A 22,342-nucleotide genomic window follows, 5' to 3' on the forward strand; every position below is an offset into this window, starting at 1 on the left:
AATTAGCTTTAGACCAACTTCACCATATTCCACAATAAAGGTAGAATGTATATATGACTGAATATTAAAGACCATGCAATAATAAATTAGAATAGAAGAATATCAAATACCTTTCATAAAAATAGAAAGGAAGTAGATTCTTAAACAATCAGGGCAATTCCAAAAGCTATTATAGATCATTTTAATTATCTAAAACACAAAAAAGCTTTTGCCCAAAGAATACTAATGCCTCAAGGATTAGAAAGGAAGTGATTTACTGGGAAAAAACTTATTTTAAATATCTCAGATCATAGTTTCCTCAGCCATAACTAAAAGAAATATTTAATCAAAACCCATTCTTCAATAGATAATCAACAAATATGACTTAGGGGTTTGTCCCAAGGAAGTTATTAACAAAATGTAAGGTTTAATATACACCAAAATATTTATAGTAGCAATTTTTATTGTAAAAAAGAAGCAGAAGCAAAGTGCATGCTCATCAGTTGTGGAATGACTCATCATTGGTATATAAGTGGTATATAAGTATAATAGAATACTCCAAAAGAAGAAAATGTAATGAAAATTGAAAAGGTTGAATACCAAGAAGCATGAGAAGACTTAATGAAGATACACAATGTGAAAAGAGCAAAACCAGGAAAACACTATCTACAATAAAGGCAACGTGTAAATGTTATGAATTACCACATTCATATACTCACACACCAATAAAAAAAGAATATTTTAAAATTATAAACAATAAGCACAGTACTCAAGGAAGAGATACGAAAAGACACTTTCCCCTGATAATTTGAAGAAATGAGGAAAGTGAATATGCTTCAAGACTTAAAAAAATAAATTTATAGGCTTTGCTTATTTTTTCTCTTTTTTTTTTTTCCTTTTAAGTATTTTGTCACAAGGAATGGCTTTCTGGGAGGAAAGAGAAGGATAAGGGAGAAAACAAAGTGATGCAAAAACAAAAAAAATCATTAAAAACTTCTTTACAAAATAAAAATGTCAAAGTTGAAATAAGTGCACTTTTTTCAATTCATGAAGACATATCTGAGCTTTTTTTAATGTAGAAAAACCACAGTCAATAGGGAAAACTTCCTACCTGTATTTGAATGAGGTTTATAAAAAGCTCACTTCTTTAATGAAGTTTTCTAAGTTTCAAAATTTATGTTATTTTTATTTGATAATTTGGATTCTTTAAAGTACTTTCAAATTCTGAACAAATCCCCCCCCAAAAAAAATTTCAAAATGTTCCTTTTAAAAGACCTACTGTATCTACTTCTCCACCTCCAAAAAAAACTTATAAATTTTTACTTGGAGCAATCAACAGGAGAAAAAATACATATCAATTTATTGGACCTCAGTAAATTAATCTACCAGGGATTGATCTACCAAAGAGAAAGGAAGAAACATAAGAGAAAATTTTAAATGAAATATATATTTTAGTGTAACATTTTATGTTGAATTATCAATTAATTCAGTGCCCTTTTCACATCGAAAGCCTAACAACTAAATACTATAATTAATTATGATTCGGCATTTCAGTAAATTTTCAATCTCTTCAATATGGGTATTTCTTCTCTCAGTGCAGATTGCAACCCAGCTCCATTTTCTAATCCTTTGTAACGCTTGTCCATGTTTTTCCATAGATCTTTCACAAACTTCCACTAAACCATCTAACTCAATTCTCCTCCAGACATAAAGAAAGCACACAAAGAATACTGGGTGAGCATCTCAATATTTAGAAATTTTCCTTTTGTATTTAATAAAAGATATTGTATATATTCTGCTTGAAGTCTCTTTCTATCCAATCCTCCTGGCACAAGTTTAATACTGATATACTGAAGTGTTTTCTTTGACTTTTCTTTACACAGTAACTGGAAAAGGAACCTATGGAAGTATGAGGAACCTCTACCCAAGAACACATTCAGCAGAAATTTTAAAATGCTTTGGATAGGAACGAACCTGTCATTCCCCCCTTGACTCTACCTCTTAGAATTCATTTCTTTTTAAGTTCAAAAAGAACTCTATTTTCTATAGTCATTTTCTGAATCTCCCACTCTTCTAGCTACTAATGCCTTCCCCCAAAAAATTATCTTGAATTTATTTTGTATGCACTTATTTTATATGGACATATTTTATATGTTGCCTCCTCTTCTAGAACATAAATTTCTCAAAGAAAATAACTGTTTCATTTTTATCTCAAGTGCCTGGTCAGACTGACACAAATTAAGATTTAATAAATACTTTCTGATATAATGATTGATAAATCTATCAATAGCCATCCTCTTATCCTGGCAGCCAAATTCTTGGGCATACTCTGTATTCTAGTATGAGACTGATGAAATAGATAATACTGGCTGTCAATGAGAAGACTCAGAGAAACTCATCTTTCCTTCAAATTATGAAAGGTACAGATAAATAGTTTTCTATCCTACTATTATAATTATCTATAATACCTGTACTTTATATGTACCAGAATGAAGAAGACTCTAAAGGATCTTCCTTTGTAAAAATGCACATTGGATTAAAGAGTGATCATACACCACAGTTTCTTTAATTTCTCAATTTTTCCTGAGACACTTTTTTAGAAACAAATTCCCTTAGTACATATGATTTTACTTAACATACTACTTTGTAACACACAATTATTTATAATACACAACTCTTTTTAGTAAATCAAGCAATTATATTCCCTGCTTAAGAAGAATTACAAGATGGGGAAACTCTTTAAAAGAGTTCTTTCATTTTACAACAGTTTAATTTAAATGTGACCCTAAGCAAGTCACTTATCCCCAACTGTCTTTCCAAAATAAAGCCCACAATAGTTTTATTTTAAGTCTTATTTCATAAGCAGAGAAGGAAAAAAAAAATCTTTCAAGCCAGAGAAGCTTCTACTCTATGTCATCTTAAAGTGTCATTTTGTTTCTTAATTTACTATTATCTCTTCAGAGATAAAGGAGAATTCATTTCAATAAAGCATGTTAATCTCTTTCTAAAGTAACTAGACATACAAACAAAGATCACACAATAAGTCTATTCTGAATACATTAGAAAACAGTCAAGAGGGCAAACAGGCCATAAAGTAAAGCACAAGGATAAGCTACTAGAAGTTGCTGTCCTTCCATAGTCAGTGCTGAACTGAAGATTTTGGATGCAGATAGGCTACACCATCCAATGATGATTATTGCTGATATGGTCCCAATGGTCCCCCTAGAAATAAGAAAACTATATGATTAATATGAATCAATATGAAAGGAAGTCACAAATTCAGAACCAAGAATTTTACTAAATCAAATTATAAGCCTTTATTTTTGTAAAAAACAAAAACATTTTAAAAATCCCCTGGAAATAGGAGAATCCTCCTGAACTCTCATTCTGCTTCTTTTGAGTCTCCTACATCTCATCTCTTGAAGCCCCTTAGTATGGCATATATTGAGGCAGCTGTATAATAAGATACAGTTCAGCTATCAATTCTAATTCTCTCTTTATAACCCCCGTATCTTACCTGTAAAGTGAGGCTGAATGTTTCCCTACCTTGAACATGGAGAGAATGCCTCAACTCTTCATTCCATTAGTATATTGCCAGTATATGCAAATATGGGTGTAAAGTATTTATTTGTTTGTTTGTTGTGGGGTGGGGAGAGTTATGGCTGTAATAAGGGCAAGTGACTGGAAGGATTCTGCTGAATTTTGCCCCAGCTCTGTCACTGAAGTTACCTATTCCAAGTCTAATTTTGCACTCATCAATTACCAGAGCAGTCCTACCATTAATGATCTCAAATGGGTAATTTTATCTCTTACAGCATCAATTTCCTCATCTGTAAAAGGAGGAGGAAAAATAATATGATATCCAAGTACCTTCGTAGTTCTATAAATCTAGGATATCATGAAAAGCTTGGGCAAATGTACAGAGAGGGAGACCATATGTGATGGCAGCAAGGCAGTATTCTGGTAGTAACAAGGCCCTGAATAATGGTTACTCTATAGAATTAAAGAATGAAATAGAGGAAGGAAGGATTTCCTTTTGAGCTTGAAAAAATTATGCTGTTCAGAATCATAAATCTTTATCATTGGAAGGGCCCTCAAGAGGCTAGGTGGTTGAGGACATAGATTTTTAGCTCCTTGGGGGTGGGAAGACTGTTTTTGCTTTATCATATACCTATAGCTTATGTGCATTTGAGAGGAGGGTTTCAGACCTTTGATTTCTTAGGTGTAGCAGAAAGTTCCTGATGAAGAAAACTCCTTTACCAAATCATATGATTTCTAGCTTTAGAAAGCTGCCTGAGTCTGAGAACTGAGATGATGTGCCCAGGATCATACAACTAGGATATGACAGATAGAATTTATACCCAAATCTGCCTGACTCTGGAGCCAGCTCCCTTACACGCCTCCATATTATGTCTTACCCACAGAAAACATTTAACACAAGCTGGCTGCGCTTAATTGAATTGAATTATTATCTTTCTTTCAAAGATTTCCTGTAATGTTCCTGTTCCATTTTAGGATAAAAACGACCTTGAGTTCTTAAAGGGTATACCAACTAGTTAGCAACTCCTGCATGTCTGGCCAAAGTAGAAAGGCTTTAAGTATTAATCTGATGATAAGGACTCTATGTTTCCTATCCAAAGACTAGCCTATGTTTGAAAAAACTGGTACAAGGTGATTAATTGTTTAGCCATGATACTTAATAAATGATGGGAGTGGTTGTGGGAAAGGAGAATCCACACCAATAAAAACATGAGTCTTTAAAGAAAGTATTAAAGTATTTTACAGATGAGACAATTTAGAAACTCCAGAATGGTAAGGTGATACCCCAAAGTGATCCAATTATTGAGGAGTGATGTTGGGAAGCAGTTGCAGGGAAGGGGGAGCTCAAATGTCTGGCCTTTCTAATAGAATATAAGCTCTTTGGATGCAGATCCTCAATATGCATAGAGGTCAGCAGTTAATAAATGCATGGTGACTCAATCATTGACTCTGTCATACATTCACTCTTCCCCTCTGCCTCTCTTGGTTTTCTGAAGATACAAAGAAGTGCCATGGAAGCAGAAGAGCAACCCTCTGTTTCTTTGTCTGGCATAAGTAGTCTGAGAAATCTATTGTGAAAAACTCCTTAGATAAATATGTTCTTAGACAAAAGCAAGGCAATAAATATTACATGTTGGATCAACATCAATTAAGAATAATCTCTGTAATAACTTATTTTACTGGTGTTCTAAATGAATTTATAAAATGATACCTGATTATTTGAGAGGTTACAACAACCAGAGCATTTGAAAGTATTTAATAGTCTTGTGGACTGGATTTGTTTGCTTTTTTATTAGTCATTCATGCTCTAACCACTAAAACCTAATGACCAAAACACTAAATTACAATAACTTATAATTGTTTATCCTAAACTCAGATATTTTGAAAAATCTACTGACATTTTACAACTATCTATACCATTTGATATTCTTGGCTTAAATCTCAACTTCAGTGAAAATGATAATCAAATATTAGAACAAATATCCTTTTAAACGAGTTTTGTCAGCATGTATAATGACTACAATAATGCAAATGAAAACAACACTAAAAGTTTAATTATAATGCCTACTCTTAATCCCTGAGAACTGATCCTGAAATATTACTCCCTCTTCTCAGTAGAAAGAAGGAAGACTACAGAGAAAAAAATGTATACAACTTATCTATCAGCTTTAGTCCCTGTGTCAAATTTGCTTAAATATGTTTCTTTGTCACAAGGGAGGATTCAGTGTTGAGAAGTGAAAGCTGGGGAAGAAATGTCTTTAGTTTTAGAACAAGCCAAAAAACCCACAATAAATTAAACTTTTAAAAATAAAAATAAACAACAGTTTTGCTAAAAATGTTTTTAAGGTCTACCCATTAAGAGATTTTGGTCAGTTACTTCACCCCTCTGGTCCTCAGTTTATTTACCTGAAAAAAGGAGTTGTTCTCAGCTTGGGATCTATGGAAAGATTTCATAAAGTTCACGAAGTGAGATGAAAAAAATTACATCTTTTTTCTTATTAACCTCTAACTGAAATTTAGCATTTTCTTTGATTATGAATATAGACAACAAACCACAGTGGTATTGGAAATCACTAGACTGCCAAAGGCGTCCATGACAAAAAAAGATTAAGAATCCCTAAACTAGAATTTTAAAGTTTCTTCTTACTCTAACATTCTATGATAACTCTTTCCTAAAAAAGGAAAATAATTGGACTAACTTTTTAAAGAACATATATAATATACCCTTTTCCATTACTATGCTTGGGTTTATTTAAATGCATTTCCCATCAGGTTGGGTTTTATGCAACTACCTATTGTTTCATCGTAGTAGGTTCAGTTAGGAATAAAGCCCTTGATGCTGATACCTAAGTAATACCCCCTCACATACAAGTACTAATTCTTTAAGTTGATATAGTGACCCTGGGCTCCCTTTCTTGAATATCCATTCCACAACAGATTACCCAGCACTGACTGTCATCAGCGGCATGTGAAAGAAGTTTTAAAGGCAAAAGTAAATGATGAGTTTCCTGGACTTTTTTTTTCCTTTGCCCTTTTCCAAATTACTCTCAGAGCCCACTTCATTTGATGATCAATGGACCACCAGAGCCAACAGTGGCTCTGCCCAGGACACAGGCAGAAAACCTGCTTCCAGAATGACTTTCCTCCTCCATGGCTTTGGATCTGGGCAGGTGGAAAAAGATGGAGTACTGACACATTCATGGGCCAGGAGAATGCTGAAGTATCTTGATAGAATAGCTTCACTATAGCTAAATGCTTTAAAATTGCAAATATGAAGATCTTAGTGATAAAGATAAAATGAATTTCATTATTTAAAAAAAAATAGTTTCCAATTTCAAAATTTCAAGGATCTGTGTTTTTTGCTACTGTATGCACTCCCTCAACTGACAAAGCTTACAAGCTTTCTATGATAATCCTTGAAAGTTGCTATAGCTGAAAAATTCATTAGAACCTTATGGTGACCCTGCTATTGAAGATATTATGGATAACCTCATGTTTCAAATGTAGAAATGGGATCTCAGAGTTTAAGTGTCTTGCTAAAGATAATAATAGTAAATATCTGATGCAGTATTGGAAATAAGTTTTCCTGATTCTAAATCCAATACATGACACACTATGTCTCACTCACTCTCACAACCTATGGTCACCTCTACTGATGATGACATGTTGGAGTAAGACTTTCTCCTTATATGGAGCCCAAATCTATCTCAATACTAATAATAACTTTCCATTTATATCAGTCTTTATAGTTGACAAAGCATATCCACCCCACAGTGTATTCGTCACAAAGTCATAATGTCCCCTTCCATGTTCCTGGCAAGTCTTTACTGCAAGAAGTCATGCTGAGACAGATCAGAGTTGCTCTTCTCTTGAGTAGTAAAATTGCCTGGGAGCGTAGATACTTTGTCAATGTTCAGAGAGTTCCTATTTCTAAAAAATCAAACAAGTGAATGTTTTGTTTGTAGTCATCATACTACCCAAGGCACCAGTTCACATTAAGAGCCAGTAGCTTACAGGATGACAGCTTAAAAAGGTGCCAGATTTAAAGAAAAACTGGAATTTTTTTTTAAAAAGGCACAGGATTGGATAATGCACCGGAGACCAACACTGACCTACTTTTCCCTCTTTTTGAACCTTCTTAATAACCATAGTCCTACCAATCCCCAAACTAAAACGTTCTGAAACAGGAAGCAGCTGCTCTGGTATGCCTCTGTCTTAACTGAGATTGTGCTTGTGGGGTCAATTAGCACACACAGGTACTTACTGCAGTGAGAAGAATATGGCACAGCTGGACAGAATGACCATAGGGAGCAGACAGTAACCCAGCACGCTCGCCACACATCCATATGACACTCCTGAAGTGCTCATCAAGTTCAGTAATGCATGAATCCCAAGGCACCCAATTGCACTCATGCCATACACATAGCCAAACTGAACTTTTCCTGCCTGAAAGAAATGGGAATATCACAACTTAATCATATAAGCAAACACAATCCACCAAGATGAAATTCAGATGGCAATGAAGGGGGAGGATATTTTAGAGCTGGTTCACTGCTGGCTCTTGCCAGTCTTTGGGAATCGAGGGAATTCAGCTGCTGGGAAAAAGCATTATTTACAAAATTTTGCACATTTCTCTACTTAGCCTTTTGGGATTCTAGCTGGTTGGGGTTTGCTGAACCACAAAACATAGTGGAGTTGCTGGAGCACTGCTGCATACAGAATACAATGAAGTAGAAGTTTTGTGAGGGCTTCCTTTCTTCATGTGCATCAGAAATCATCTACTAATGATCACAATACAAAAGTAACCAAATTAATTGGTTTCTGTTTTTATAGACCCTGAGAGCTGGGAAGAACCTCAGAAACCATGCATTTTAACTTGTAGCTAATTTTATATAACATGGCCAACCAGTGGTCATCTAGTCTTTGCTTGAAAACTTCCAGGGGTGTGGAATATGTTGAGGTCAGGAACCAAATGTTGAGGTGTAGACCACATGTTGAGGTCTACATTTGGGGTACCTAAATGAAATTAGGGTTTAGTTAAGGTCTAGTGGCAGGTTTGGGGTAAAGAGAGTCAAACAGAGTTCCCCTGCAACCCCCTTGGATTTGGCGCAAGGATACGGTGGTATATGAGGTCTAGTAGCGACGTGGAATTCTCAATAAAAGCATTTATTGGCCCAGAAAGCTAGATTAATAAAAGAGGTTTATTATTGAGTTTAGAAGTAGGAGATAGGTGAAGGTAGAGATAAGGAGGGCACTGGACAGAGGGTCCAGTGGACAGAGGGTCCTCACATGGCGACCATGTTTGGAATCTCTTCAAAGAGGGGTTCCCAGTGTGGTCCTTTTAAGTCGGAGACTTAGCTCGAGGGGCTTTGGGGTGTAGCCCCAAAGTTGGCTCAGATCCGGGTGGGGCTGGGACAGGTCCCGATCTTCTATTGGAATTCAAAGGGGCCAGAGTCAAAGGGTAATTTACATTAGCTAGGGGGGGTTGGGAATCAAAGATTGGAATCTTTCCCACATCAGAATACACTATACCTCTTAAAACGCCCTATTCCACTTCTAGTCATCTCTTGTATTTTCTTTGTATTTTTTTTTTGTATCTTTGTATTTTCCCCTAAATCATGTCTAAATACATCTCACTACAATTTCTAACCACTGCTCCTAGGTCTGTTCCATAGGGTCTTTCACATGTCAATTTTTCAGATATTTGAAGAAAACAATCATATCTCTTCATGAGTCTTCTTCAGGCTGAACATCCCTAGTTTCTTCAGCTAGTCCTTGAATCGCTTGTTGTACAATCCCTTATCTATCCCGATTACTCTTTTTTGGACACATACAGACTAGTCTGTGCCTTTGCTAAAACATGATGCAGAAAGTATAAAATATATCAGAACTCTCAACACCATCATCCTGGGCCTTATAACTGTCTTAAAGTAGCCTCGAGTAGAATTATCCCCCCCAAAAAAATAGAAACAAATAGAGATTTGTCCACTTTAAATTTCTTGTTACTCGCTTCATCTCCTTGTTTTTTTCTTGTCATTATATTTTTTGGATCCAGCTTCTGTCAGCCATCTCAAGAGTATGGTATTTATGTTTTCATCCAAGTCATTGTTTAAAAGGTTAAACAGGAGAGGTCCAAGGATATATTCCTCAAGCACCTAGAAACCTCTCTCTAACTTGACAGAGCTAGTTTTGCTGTCTATGGTCCACCAGAGGAAGTAACTGAATTAGTGCCAAATCATCTAGCCCATATCTATCCATTTTTATCACCATGGGAAGCTTTGTCAAATGCTTTGCTAAAATTTAAACATATTATGTGTAAAGCATTCCCTTGATGTAAAAGTCTATTAACCCTGTTATAAAACAAATGGGGTTAGTCTGTCATGACCTGTTCTTGATGAAGCCATGCAAGCTTTTAGTGATCACTGCTTTCCTTTTAAAGTGCTCACCTACTACCCCCTTAATAATGTGGTATAGAATATTTCCATGAATAAAAGTCAACCTTACTGGATAATACTGAAAAATCTCTCTCCTCTTCCCTTTTAAAAATAGGGGAAACATTTGTATCTTTGTATTCCTATAACATTTTTCTTATTACCTGAGGTCTTTGAAAAAGCAGTAACAGCAGCTCAGCCATCATTTTTGGTGGTTCATTCAGGTCTCTGGGACATAGTTAATCTAAGCCTGCTGATGTGAATTTATGGAGGGCAGCAAGATGCTGTATAATTGTCATTTCAGTTATCATGACTGCTCACCAGCTACAGAACCCTGTAAGTGACAAAATTCCCAAATATAGGCCAGCTCCCACAGCCATTATCTAGTGGAAGTAGTAAAGCTCATTGAGGTAAGGATAGGGAGCGAGTATGAGACAAGCAAAACTACCACCCTCACCTTGATCTACATCTCCCTTCAGATCCTGATGGGGACAGCCCAGGGGACTAGCCTCAAGTCAAGAGTTTTAGAATTAGCAGTGCCACCCAAAAAGTCAGACCCCCTACTAGCCCAGCCATCACTGAGAAAAGAAATCATTGTGGAAAAGGGCCCCGTCTTCTTTACTTCCCTCACCACCATTACCAATATTCCATACACTCTTAGCAATGACCAAAATCCTTCTTTGATTTGGCTTGACGCAAATCTCAATTTAGATCTTTACAAGGCTACATTAATCTTCTGTATTAATTCTATGCTTTCATATTCTACATTTGTTGGTTTTAAATAAGTTTGTCAATGAGTTCCCTGTGTATCCACATCCATATCTTTAGGAAGCTCCCATTTTTTTCTCTTCATGAGAAGCGTATCTGCTTATGTCTTCAGAATTTCATTCTTGTTACCTTCCCATATCTTTTGGAGAGACATCCTTTTCAAAATATTAGTCTATTAAATGCAATTGATTTCTTTTCTAAAGCCTCTGCCAAAACCCAGAGTGCACGTGATTCCAGACAACAAGTGATTTTCCTTTCTATCACAATTTTTGTTATTCATAATTCAGAAATCACTTGTTCCTTTTCTATCAGAATCAGGTCCTGTTTACTAATACCTTTTAAAATATGGAATAAATAGTAAATGCAACTCAAAACTCTATGGGCTGTTTTGACTTCAACAGAGGAAAAAGCACCAGCAGGATGTTTAGATTATTGAAGTATCTGTCATTACAATGTCATGCTTCTGTGCTAAGTTCATGATGTTCCCAAACTCCTCATCCAATTATTTTTGTCTAGGTGGTCTGTAATATAGCCCTCCAACATCATTTTTCTTCTTGTTTCCATGGATTCTCACTGATGAGATCTCCACTATGCTTTACCCCATATTTTCCTGGATTTCCTCCTATGGCTACATATTATTAACATTAATCCTACTCTACAATCTCTTGAATTTTATCTAATCTATTCCTTTTGAATAAGACATTTAAAGAGAGCTAAATTCCAGTCATGAACTACATTCCACCATTTTCTGTAATACCTATGAGATCAAATTTGCCTCTTTAGTTTAGAATTTCTAGCTCACACTTATTATCAATGAAGTGCTCATTTGTGTATGTGTGTGTCTATACACACACATACACACACATATACATACATATATAGGCATCTGATACTAAGATTTATTGCTGGCTCTTTTCTTGGATATTGTCTTTTGTGAATTACCAGGTTTCTCATAGATAGAAAGATAAGATATAGATATGTGTGTATATATATATATATATATAATATATGTATATGTATGTATATACATATAGCTATGCAAATTGCCCAATCTAAATTTGAAGTTTCATATCCCCCTTCCTTTTTAATTTAAAGTCCTCTTGATTTGACTCATAAGATTCTGACTAATATGTTTTCTGGATCTTGTTAGATGCAATCCAAGATGCCAATCATTTCTATATTTTCAGCTATTGTCTGGAAATTAAAATCCCACATTAAGATCTTTTCTTTTCAATTTGTTATTTTATTCAGAATCCTCTATTTCAATAACAATGAAAATATCATCTTTACCCCTGACAACTTCAGGATTTGTTGTTTATTTCTCCTAGAAATTCATAATTTTAAACAACCCTTGTTAGTTTCCTTCTTGTGATATCATTTATTCTCATAATTAATTTCTAGAAAGATTACTAGAAAGAAAAATTATCACAAGTTTTGACAATTCCTGGAAGGTACCCCATCACTATCACCATCACATTCCAAATACATGTAATAGGAATAAAAAAGATTTCTCTGTTGCTTATTCCAGGTCAACAAATAGTTATCATAATATCAACTTACCACTCTTCTTTGTCTGAGAATTATTGTTTAGCCTCTTAACCAAGGCCCTGGAATTTCATATTATTATTTCTTGGAGTACCAAAAAATGTTTCTTCCAGAGATGGCTCAACTTTCTCCTTTTCAGGAAGGGTTTCATTCCTATTATTTAAAGGTCAAGGGCTCTTCTTTCCTTTTATTCTGCATCACATTCTTTGACCCTCTGCTCGCCTGATATAGATGAGAATTACTCTCAGCTTTTAAATATCATCTTCTTCTTTATTTTCAATATGAAATCATCTTCTTCCTTCTCCCTGATAACCTGGATGGCAGAAATTCTTCCAGATTACTTTTTCTCCAGGTTACACTTTAGATGCACATTAGGGTTATGGGGCAGAAACAAAGTACACTTCTCACGATTCACAGTAAAATTCTTCACGGCCCTCATAATTGCTTTAAAACCCATCTTTTCAACACTAATATTCTTCTGGTGAAGCTTCAATGATTGCAAATGATGGAATACAAGTCTCTAAAGAATTAATGTTAAGTGTTCTAAAGAGGTACATGGTAAATAGTGTAGACTATAATAACTCAATGGTAAAGATTTGTACAAGAGAAGTAACTTACTGGGTGACTTAAAGGCAAAGTAACATATACAATCAGAGAAAAAAAAGTAGAGTTATATAAGTAAAGGAATGGACAGTCTGTATTCTCCACTGAAATCCACACTATATTATGAGAGTATAGAATGATAGAGTCTGGGGACAGTTTATGAACAATAGTCACATAAGTTGAGAAAAAATACAAAAATGGTTTGAGATGACATATCTGTCAAAGTATAGAAATAATAATTCAATACGTATTTAAATCAAATTTAATGCTTAGTATGAAATGATTCAGAAAAATATACTTGATCAAGTAATATTTAATAGAATATTCAAATCGAAAGAAACTTTAGAACACTTAGTCTGATTTTATTTTGCACATGGCGAAACTGAAACCCAGAATTTGAACCCACCTTATTCTTATTAATTAGCTATTATTCTCACCACTGCACCATTATTGAAAAACAAGGAACTTTTGACTATCAGATAGTACCATTATAAATTCAAAATATATTTTAATAGAATTAATTCTGTCCTTGAAAGAGGAAGATTATCATATTTTCAACAGAAAAACCAACAATTGCAATATTACAAATGACTTGGAGAAAAAAGATTAGTTAATATATTAAATTGATTGTTTCTGACTATTTGATTAATTGACATAGCCTTTTTTAGCAGCTTAATCTGAGATTATCAAATTACTGTGACAAAGACAGAAGAAGGCAGGTCAGCAGCTAAATTAAAACTCGACTTGATATAGTGTTTGATTTACAGGGAATTTACATCTGCTTCTGTAGAGAGGGAAAAAAAATAAGATGGTATCACTAAATGCTCTTAGTTCAAATGGATATAATGTATTTTTTACTAAAACAATTACTATGCAATTGATGCATAACACTAGGCTGACTAATCTTATGAAATGAGCATTTTTAAATATCTCTAGTTAGATAAGCATTTGCAGAGTACATCTTTCAGTTACCAATTTCAGTTTTTATTTGAAAGAGAAGAAACTTGCTAATTCTCTTTGAGGATTTTTTCTTGATTTCTGAATTTCTTTTACCACTTTGCATGCCCTTTGTTTCTCTTTCTATATTATTAGAGCTGTCTGTTTCAGATTCAGAATTTTTTATATTTTCAGATTTAAGTTAAATATAGTGAAAGAATATAAGCCAAGGAGGTACAAGGGAGAAAGGACACCTAAGTTTTAGTTCAACCTTTAGCAGGTAAATAAATCACTTTTCTTCTGTGGACCTCAAGATGCTCATTTGAAAATTAGGGGACTGGAGAATCTTAAAATTCGAAGGGACCTCTTAGGCTATGTAGTTCAATCAATTCCTAAAAAGAATTCCCTTTGTTCCAAATGATGATCCAACTTTTCTCCAAGACTTCCAAAAATGATGTACATCCTATGACCACAGGGAAGCTCTCATCAAAATGAGAGCTTGTCTTTATCTCAAACTTAACTATTTTTCATTGGTATTGGTTCTGTCTTTGGGAGGAAGATTTTCTCATCTTCAGTTGAAACATCTCAAAGATCTTCAACAAATCAATGTATATCATGAATTTGAGACCCCTCATTATGCTTCTCTGCCTTTTCTTTGACACCTTCCAGTTTATGAAAGTCCTTTCTAAAATGTGTTATTCAGAAGCAAACACAATTGTGTTTGCTACAAGCTTGATCTGATCAGGGTAAAGTATATTGGTCCTCTTACATCCCTAATCATACCATAACTCACTTAAGGCAGCCTAGTGTTATATTAAGTCTCTTGGCTATCATCACAATGTTGATTTATTTTGAATCTGAATAAACTCAAAACCTCAGAGATCATTTCCCACCCCCAAATGAACTTAACTGTAAACAATATTCTATCTGAATTGGCATTTAAATCTTTACATGGAGTTTGTTCAAAAAGATTAAATCACAAATTCAGACTTATTTTCCTTTCTATTTAAACTTATTTACATTACAAATTCTGGGGGTTTTTTTCACCTCATTTTTCTAGGATTCATTGCCTTTCTCTTTTTTACCTGATGCATTTTTCAAAAGAAAAGGCTCTTAATCCCAGTCTTATAAATGAACACAAACATCTATAGACAGTTGTTTTTTTTCATCATCCATATGGTGAATCAATGCAACGACTAAGAGACACAAAGATACAAAAGAGAATCTCACTATAACCAGCACACTAAGCAAGATGAATTCTAGTCACTTCATTGCTTCAAAAGGTGAAGAACTAAAATATCCAGAAAAAAATCCCCATAAATAGAACATGTGAAGTCTTTACAAAATACAACTTTCACGCGAGCCCTCTATTTTAAAATATAAGTATAAGGCAGTCTCTACCTATATTCTACTTTTTGTAATAAGGAAATGAACTAGAAGACATTGATTATACTTCCTTTAATGTAGCTTTGACACTCTGTACCGTTACAAAGCCATTTAAATTAATGATTTCTCTATGTGCTACCCATGCAGGTAGTTTTGTATGAGTATTAAAGCTTTGGTTAAATCTCACGCTGTTACTAAAAGAAAACTCAAGTTAAGTGAAAACTCTTCACCATAAGAAGTGAATACTTCTCCTGATCTCCTGTTTGCCTTCTTCCCCCCCACCATCCCCTGCACCGCCCCGGCCTTAAATCCGAGTGTTAAAGCCTTCCGACTGCAGCCATACATTACCAGAAGCAGGGTGGCTCCCAGGGCTATGCAGAAAAGCATGGGGCCTGCCAGGTCAGTTTCAGTCATGATGCTGCCATCTGCTGGTTTCAGAGGATTTAAAACTGTCAGCGTTTTTTGCCAAATGTGATCAAAATTTATTCCAAGTTCTGCAGAAGAAATAAAGAGTGATTTTTTTTTAACTTGAAGTAAAGAGAAGTCATTGACAACTCATTTTTTTTTAAATCAGGCTTTTGTCATATCCAGATCATGACTTATGACAAATGTACAACGAGCCAAGGTCCACCTGAAATTATTTGGCAGGTTCTTGCAGAACATCCAAGCTTACATTCAACTTGCAAATTGAGAAATACTTATTAACTTCTCTAAAAAAAATCTTAGTCAACCAAAAAGCTTTTCCTACTGCTTATTTTAATGTTTTCTTTCCACAGATTAAATTACAAGTACTTCCAAAATCTTATCTGCAACATCAAATGATTCTTTAATTAGCAACAATTGCCAAACCAAAGGTGACAACACAGAAAGGTTTTTAAATTTTTTTTTAAATTTTCCTCTTCTTGATGAGAAGTATGGTCTCTATGCTAACTACTGAAAAAGGAACAGGAAGAAACAAAATGGGCTCTCCTACCAAATCAAAGTAATTGTAACTTGTGTGAATAATTTTATAAGGTCAATGAACATCCATATTAGAATCTGTGCAGATGAGTTTTCAAAGATAAACAGATTTCCCCTTTTATTCTTCAACCAAGGGAAAGCAATGGTTATTAGACAGTACTCAAATCAGTACATTTTAATGATGATGGGTTTACTTTGCTATTCATTTTTTCTAGGTTTTATAGGGTTGCTTTAAAAAAAAAATACTATTAAATTAGATCCCTGATGGAACCTGCTACCACATAGTACTGTTCCTCTATCTAAAAAAAACTTACACATTGAACATAGAATAGATATGTTCTATATACCAGTCATAATTTCTCCAATCACATTAAATTATATTTTAAGAGGAATATTATATTTTAAGAGGGAATTGGAAGGTCAGAAAAACTTCAAGAAAGAAAGGGAATGTAGCTCCAGCGCTTAAGAAGTAGCCAGTCACTCAGTTGTAAGTAAAATAAAAGTAGAATTAGGAAAAAATATTTCCTGAATACAATCTACCAGAGAGATGCAAAAGGAATGATTTTCTCAGAAGTTTTTTTTAAGCAAATACATAGATGATTAACTTTATTTTTTTATACATGAACAAACCGTTATTTTGCTGTACAAAAAGAATCAGACTCTGAAATATTGTACAATTAGCTTATGAAGGAAATCAAAAATTCAGGTGGGCATGAATATAGGGATTGGGAATTCAATGTAATGGTTTTTAGTCATCACCCAGAGTTCTTTCTCTGGGCGTAGTTGGTTCAGTTCATTACTGCTCCATTGGAAAGGATCTGGTTGATCGATGATTAACTTTAAAGAATGCATTATCTATAATGATTGAATGGGGGGGTAGAAGAGCATGTATTTGGCATTGATACATTGGCATTGGTACAATTCTCAATGCAACACATACTGGAATTTTCTGTTAGTACTTCTTTCCCTTCTGCTAATTTAAGAAAATGACAGCAATCCAGGGTAGTGTGTGATGAAGAAAAAAAGAAATGACAGTCAAAGGGAGTTGCTGTTAGGTGATGGAGACTAGAAGGAAGCAAAGGAGATAAAAAGGAGAGAGAGGGGGAGCATAGTATGGGAGCAGTAAGACAAGGACAGCACTGAATGCTTTGCCCATCTGTAAGGTAGACATAGTGTTCTTCTAAGACTAGAGCCTCGTCCCAAGCTCCCAGCAGGGTCACTGCAACCTGGCCGACACAGCTGCTGCAGTCTCCAATTCCTATGGCTCCTGCATCATAGGGGATACACAAGTGTTGAACCTTCCTTCTCCAAGAGGCCTCTGATATGGGGAGGGACGCAATGTCACACAAGTAAATTGGTGTTAAGCCAGGGAGGGCTGTGCAAGGTCACCTGCCTCACCCTCCCCTGCAGAGCATCTGGGACCAGTGACCAGAGCGAGATCATCATGACTGGATGCTGAGATAGATCTTGGTCTTTTTAAAATAAATTCTTTAACAGGTCTCAGATTGATGGAATCTACACCCAGCCAGTGATGAAGGCCAGGAAAGAAATAGGGCAGGGAATGGCTTTTTTCACCCAGTTTACAAACACATTCTGTGTGTGTGTGTGTGTGTGTGTGAGAGAGAGAGAGAGAGAGAGAGAGAGAGAGAGAGAGAGGAGCATGTGATATAGAAGCAAAACAAACAAACAAACAAACAAACAAAAAAACTCTTGCATGTAGCGAGCAAAGCACAGTACAGCGGTACAGCAGACCCAAGACTGACTTTGAAATCAGAGGCTCCGGGTTTGAAGCTTAGTTCTGCCAAATCCACCAGTATGATACTGTAGTAAAACATTATAGTCCCGGAGCCCGGGGTTTTTGTTCAAACCCACCTCTGACCCTTCCTGCCTGTATTTCCTGGGGCACATAAATTTGTCTCCCTGGTTCTGGGTACCCTCGTCTGGAAAACGAAAGGTCTGTACTGGACAGCCCCGAAGCCTGTGACCTTGAACTTGGAGCCTCTCTGAGGCTCTGTCCCCATCTGTAAGAAGGGGGGGATGCACAAGTTTAGCCCTAATCTGTGATCCTATGACCTAGTATTTGCTCACCTGGCCTGGAAAACTCCGCAGAAGGGATGGAGAGGAAGGGGCTCCATGCCCACGAGGGTACACTCGGGCTCAGCAGGGCCTGGCTCCCAGTTCTGGTTTAGACACTTTTTGTTGTTGTGTCATTTTCAGTCATTTCCTGACCCTATTTGGAGTTTCCCTGGCAGACACTGGCGTGGCCTGCCACGTCCTTCTCCAGCTCATTTTACAGAGGCAAGCGGGGCTAAGTGGCTTGTCCAAGGTCCCACAGCTAGGAAGGTCTGAGGCTGGATGTGAACTAAGGAAGGCAAGTCACTGCCTCCAGGCCCGGCAGGCTAAGCACTATGGCGCCCCCTGGCGGCGCACTGCAGCCACGTACAATAGCCATTTAACTCCGAGCAAGCCATTTCATATCTCTCAGATCCAGTTTTCTCCTATGTTAGACAAGGATACATCTATCTCAAAGGAACAGAATGAGAACCGAATGCGCTTTACAAATGCCATAGCTATAAAAATGTTAGCTATTATTATTATTCTTAAATAAATCCTATTACCCACTTGTAGAGAACAAAGGGGAAAGCCAGGATACAGGGGGAAAGAGCACCTTCTTTTGGAGGTTTTTGGGATTCATTGTAATTCATTCAATGAGTTCTATGTTGATGCCTTTGTTTTATTTTTTTAAATAAAACTTTTATCTGTAATACTTTGAACAGTATGCTTATAAATGGGAAGTTCTCAACATAGTCGGGGATACCAGGAATGGATTTTACAAGGTTTCCTAAGTCAAGAAATGAGTCAAAAGAAATAGAAAAAAAATCCCTTAAAGTGAACCCAAGTCCTTTGTGCTATGGGAGCTTCTGACACAATTCTCTGTCACTGGGAATAAATTATTTCTCCATAAAAAGTAACTCTAGCCATGATTTCAAAAGGCAATGTATAGAACACTGTTTGGTAAGGAGCAGAAACCTACTTTTCATTCTGCCATAGTCCTTCATACCCATAAATCCCTAAAACCTAAATCCTATGCACAGAATATAGAATGGCCTTTTAAGGGCCAATGTGGATGAGAACTGAATAATTTCACTAGAGCAATGACCAAACATTTCTCTCTCTGGGAATTGGTCAGTGACATTAGAAAATCTGAATGAGACTGAGAGGATTTCTATCTACATAAGGACTTGTGTCCTTGTATGGCTAATGATCTTGTTAATTTTATTGCTATAGAGAATTTTAAATATTTTTATCCTGGAAATAAGAATAAAATTGAATAAATTATTTGTTCACTTGATGAATATTTCTTAATGCACAAACACCCTGATAAATAGGCTCAATCTATCATACTTAAATCAACATGGACTATCTTATTCAATTTTTATTTCATGAATTAATAGGCTTTACAATTGAATTCTACCTGAGGAATTCATCATTTCTAAACTTGGCAGTTTTGTTGTAAACTGGCTTTCATTAACCATATGTTTTCATTGCTTAATATGATAAATTAACTTTGTTTTACTCCAAAGCATTGAGGATAGAGCCTTATGGACAGTGGTGGTTTTGCCTTCATTATCGAAGAGGGAAGAGTTAGGGAAAAGGTAGGGGATAGAGATTGGCAGGGGAAGGGAAAGAAAGAGAAAGGAAGGGAAGATCAGTTGCAGTTGAGTCCTCTATTCCTACCCACTCTCAATGAGGACCATGAAACCAAGGAATGAAGTGAATGAATACAATGACCACCTCTTCTCAAAAAAAATATGCATAATTTTACTTTAATTAACCTAGATAAAAATGTATTTAACGGAATGTTCTATGTGTTTCAAAATATTTGCTAAATGGAAAAATTAATTTCTGTACATTTTTTGGTTTTGCCCATTAAAGCATGAACTAACAAAAGATTTGAAAGCTCTCTCATAAGAATTGGGGTTTCGATGTTCTTTTAAAATTTTTTTTTTTGCTATAGTAAGCTACCTTGATTTTTGCTTCCAAATTTATTGTCAAATATGCAAAGGAGATTATAGTATTTATTAATTATAGGGACCCTAACACAATATCTTATTATGCAAAATAAAAAGAGGAGGAAATTGCCATGAAATGTGAATTCAAAATTTACTGCTTTGCTGTCATCTAGTGGTAGTAAAGTATATGATATATGTGCTATAAAAATGAATTAATATCTTTGTTTTCTATGTAAATTGTGGTCCTGGCCTTTCAACTATAAACACTGACCTATAGTCGAAATATAAAATGTTAAATTTTACTGTATTTTCTAGTCTGACAGGTAGGGATTGATTATCATCTCAAGATTCATTGTTAACATGTTGATGTTGCATTATCAAGTAACAAAAAGTTATTCCTTCTCAAATTAACAAAGTGTTTTATACCATAAACCATTTCCAGAATACACAAACATATTTCTCAAATAAAATGGTCTGAGTGACAAGGATGTACATTTTCCAATCCTATATTTTTAAATATCTTAATGACTTTTCCTCAAAAAAAGGTGGAGTGAAATGCCATTTATCAACTTATGGTTTCTCATGCTCTGTATGATAAAATAGATTTCTGCTCTCCATAATTTCATCCAACCTGGAGGAAGCATCTTACAGCAGGTGGCCTTAAACTAGTGAGAAGCTCAAAAGGATTGATTGTGGACAAGAGTCACTTAAAATGTGTCTCATGGATACAGGGGAAAGGGATTATGATTTTCTTTTAGCCAGTATGAGCAGAAAAGAAACAAAAAAATTTCTTTTTCACATTAGAGGGATTTGATTGATCAAAATGGATTATGCCTTTGAGGGAACTAATTTAAAAGGTAGTAAGAGAAATTGTCAGGTATATTGATGATTTTAATGATATTAGAGATTAGGGATAATTTTAAGAAGGCATTCTAAATGTCAGGGGAAAGCAAACTCATACAACAGAGAAATTGAGTTTTATGGCCAATAACATGTTTAGATGAATGGAGACATTGTAAATATATACATGTCATTTATTTTTGTCATACTTCCCCTAAAAAAATCTAATCACAAAATATATTAAATGTGTATACTTAATGCTTAAGCCAATAGAAGTTTATTAACCTTTTCTTTGATGATATAATGTACACATAGATCTTGTATTACCTCAAACTCCTTAGTTGTATAAAAAATTCATATGAGAAAATACAAAATCTCAAAGGAGTTAGAAATTGCAATGGTACAAATTCTGCTCTTTATAGATGGAAAAGACATGACTAGACTAGTTATTGTAATAAAAAGCTTATGGGTTTAAGTAAGAGGTAATTTCAAAATGAGACATTACTGTGGCAGTCAAAACTGATAGTACAGTTTGTAGTTGTATCAAACGGAGAGATATTGTTCAGAATGAGAGGTATGATTGCAACTCTGCCTTCATCATAACTTGGATGGAGAATTCTTGAACTAATCTTTCTTGTGGAAAATGTGAGGCGATGCAGGCTTAATGAAAAAAAAAAAAACTTAAGAAAAACCCTATAGATAGTCTAGGAGGAGCCTCCAGTTGAAGAGGCTTAGTGACTGGTCTTATGTTGTTTGGTATTGTCAATTGGATTATCTGCTTATCAAATTTGAAGATTGATAAGAGGGATAGCTATCATGTTAAAGATAAATGTTATCTAATACTTGGATTTTTAAAAAATCAGCTTTACCAGTCAAAGATGGAAGAAGTCTTCGTTCACATGAACCAGGAATTCTGAAAGAGATCTGAGGGTTGTAATCTGCAAGTTTATTATGTGTGAAGGTAGTAATGATAATAATAACACTTATAAAGTGTCTCTCATGCCAGTCACCATGCTAAGCTCTTTACAAATTTTATCGTAGACCCCAGAAGGTAAGTGCTATTATTATTATTATTATTATTATTTTACAATTTGGGAGACTGAAATAGACACAAAGAAGTGACAGGCCCAAAGTCACCAGCCAGTAAGTGCCTGAGACTGGATCTGAACTTTGTCCATTGTACCATCTGGTAACAAGTGTTTGTAAAGAGTAAATTAAGAGCATGACTGAGATCCCTCAACTATGACAACAGAAGTCTATTATGTGCCCAGCTCTGTGCTAAGTGTGGTAGGCTAAATGTAAGAAATGCTTCCTAATGATCACTCTAACCAAAAGTGAAGG

The 22,342-nt window shown here is 35.2% G+C and overlaps 1 protein-coding gene across 3 annotated transcripts in view; it reads right to left on the bottom strand.

The window, feature by feature from the left end:
• Positions 1–424: 424 nt before the first annotated feature.
• The window catches only part of YIPF7 (Yip1 domain family member 7), a 55,202-nt gene continuing 33,284 nt past the window's right edge, over positions 425–22,342 (bottom strand). For 2 of the 3 annotated variants that reach the window (XM_031943097.1, XM_031943095.1), the window contains exons 4-6: positions 15,537–15,682; positions 7,784–7,965; positions 425–3,201 (exon numbers count right to left, since the gene is read on the bottom strand). In XM_031943097.1, the coding sequence (XP_031798957.1) occupies positions 3,039–3,201; positions 7,784–7,965; positions 15,537–15,682 (491 nt within the window). In that variant the 3' untranslated portion in view covers positions 425–3,038. Of the gene's footprint in view, positions 3,202–5,877; positions 5,957–7,783; positions 7,966–15,536; positions 15,683–22,342 lie in introns of those variants that run through there. The other variant, XM_031943098.1, reaches the window with a different exon arrangement.

Source organism: Sarcophilus harrisii, chromosome 6, assembly GCF_902635505.1.
Source record: "Sarcophilus harrisii chromosome 6, mSarHar1.11, whole genome shotgun sequence".
Lineage (NCBI taxonomy): Eukaryota > Metazoa > Chordata > Mammalia > Dasyuromorphia > Dasyuridae > Sarcophilus > Sarcophilus harrisii.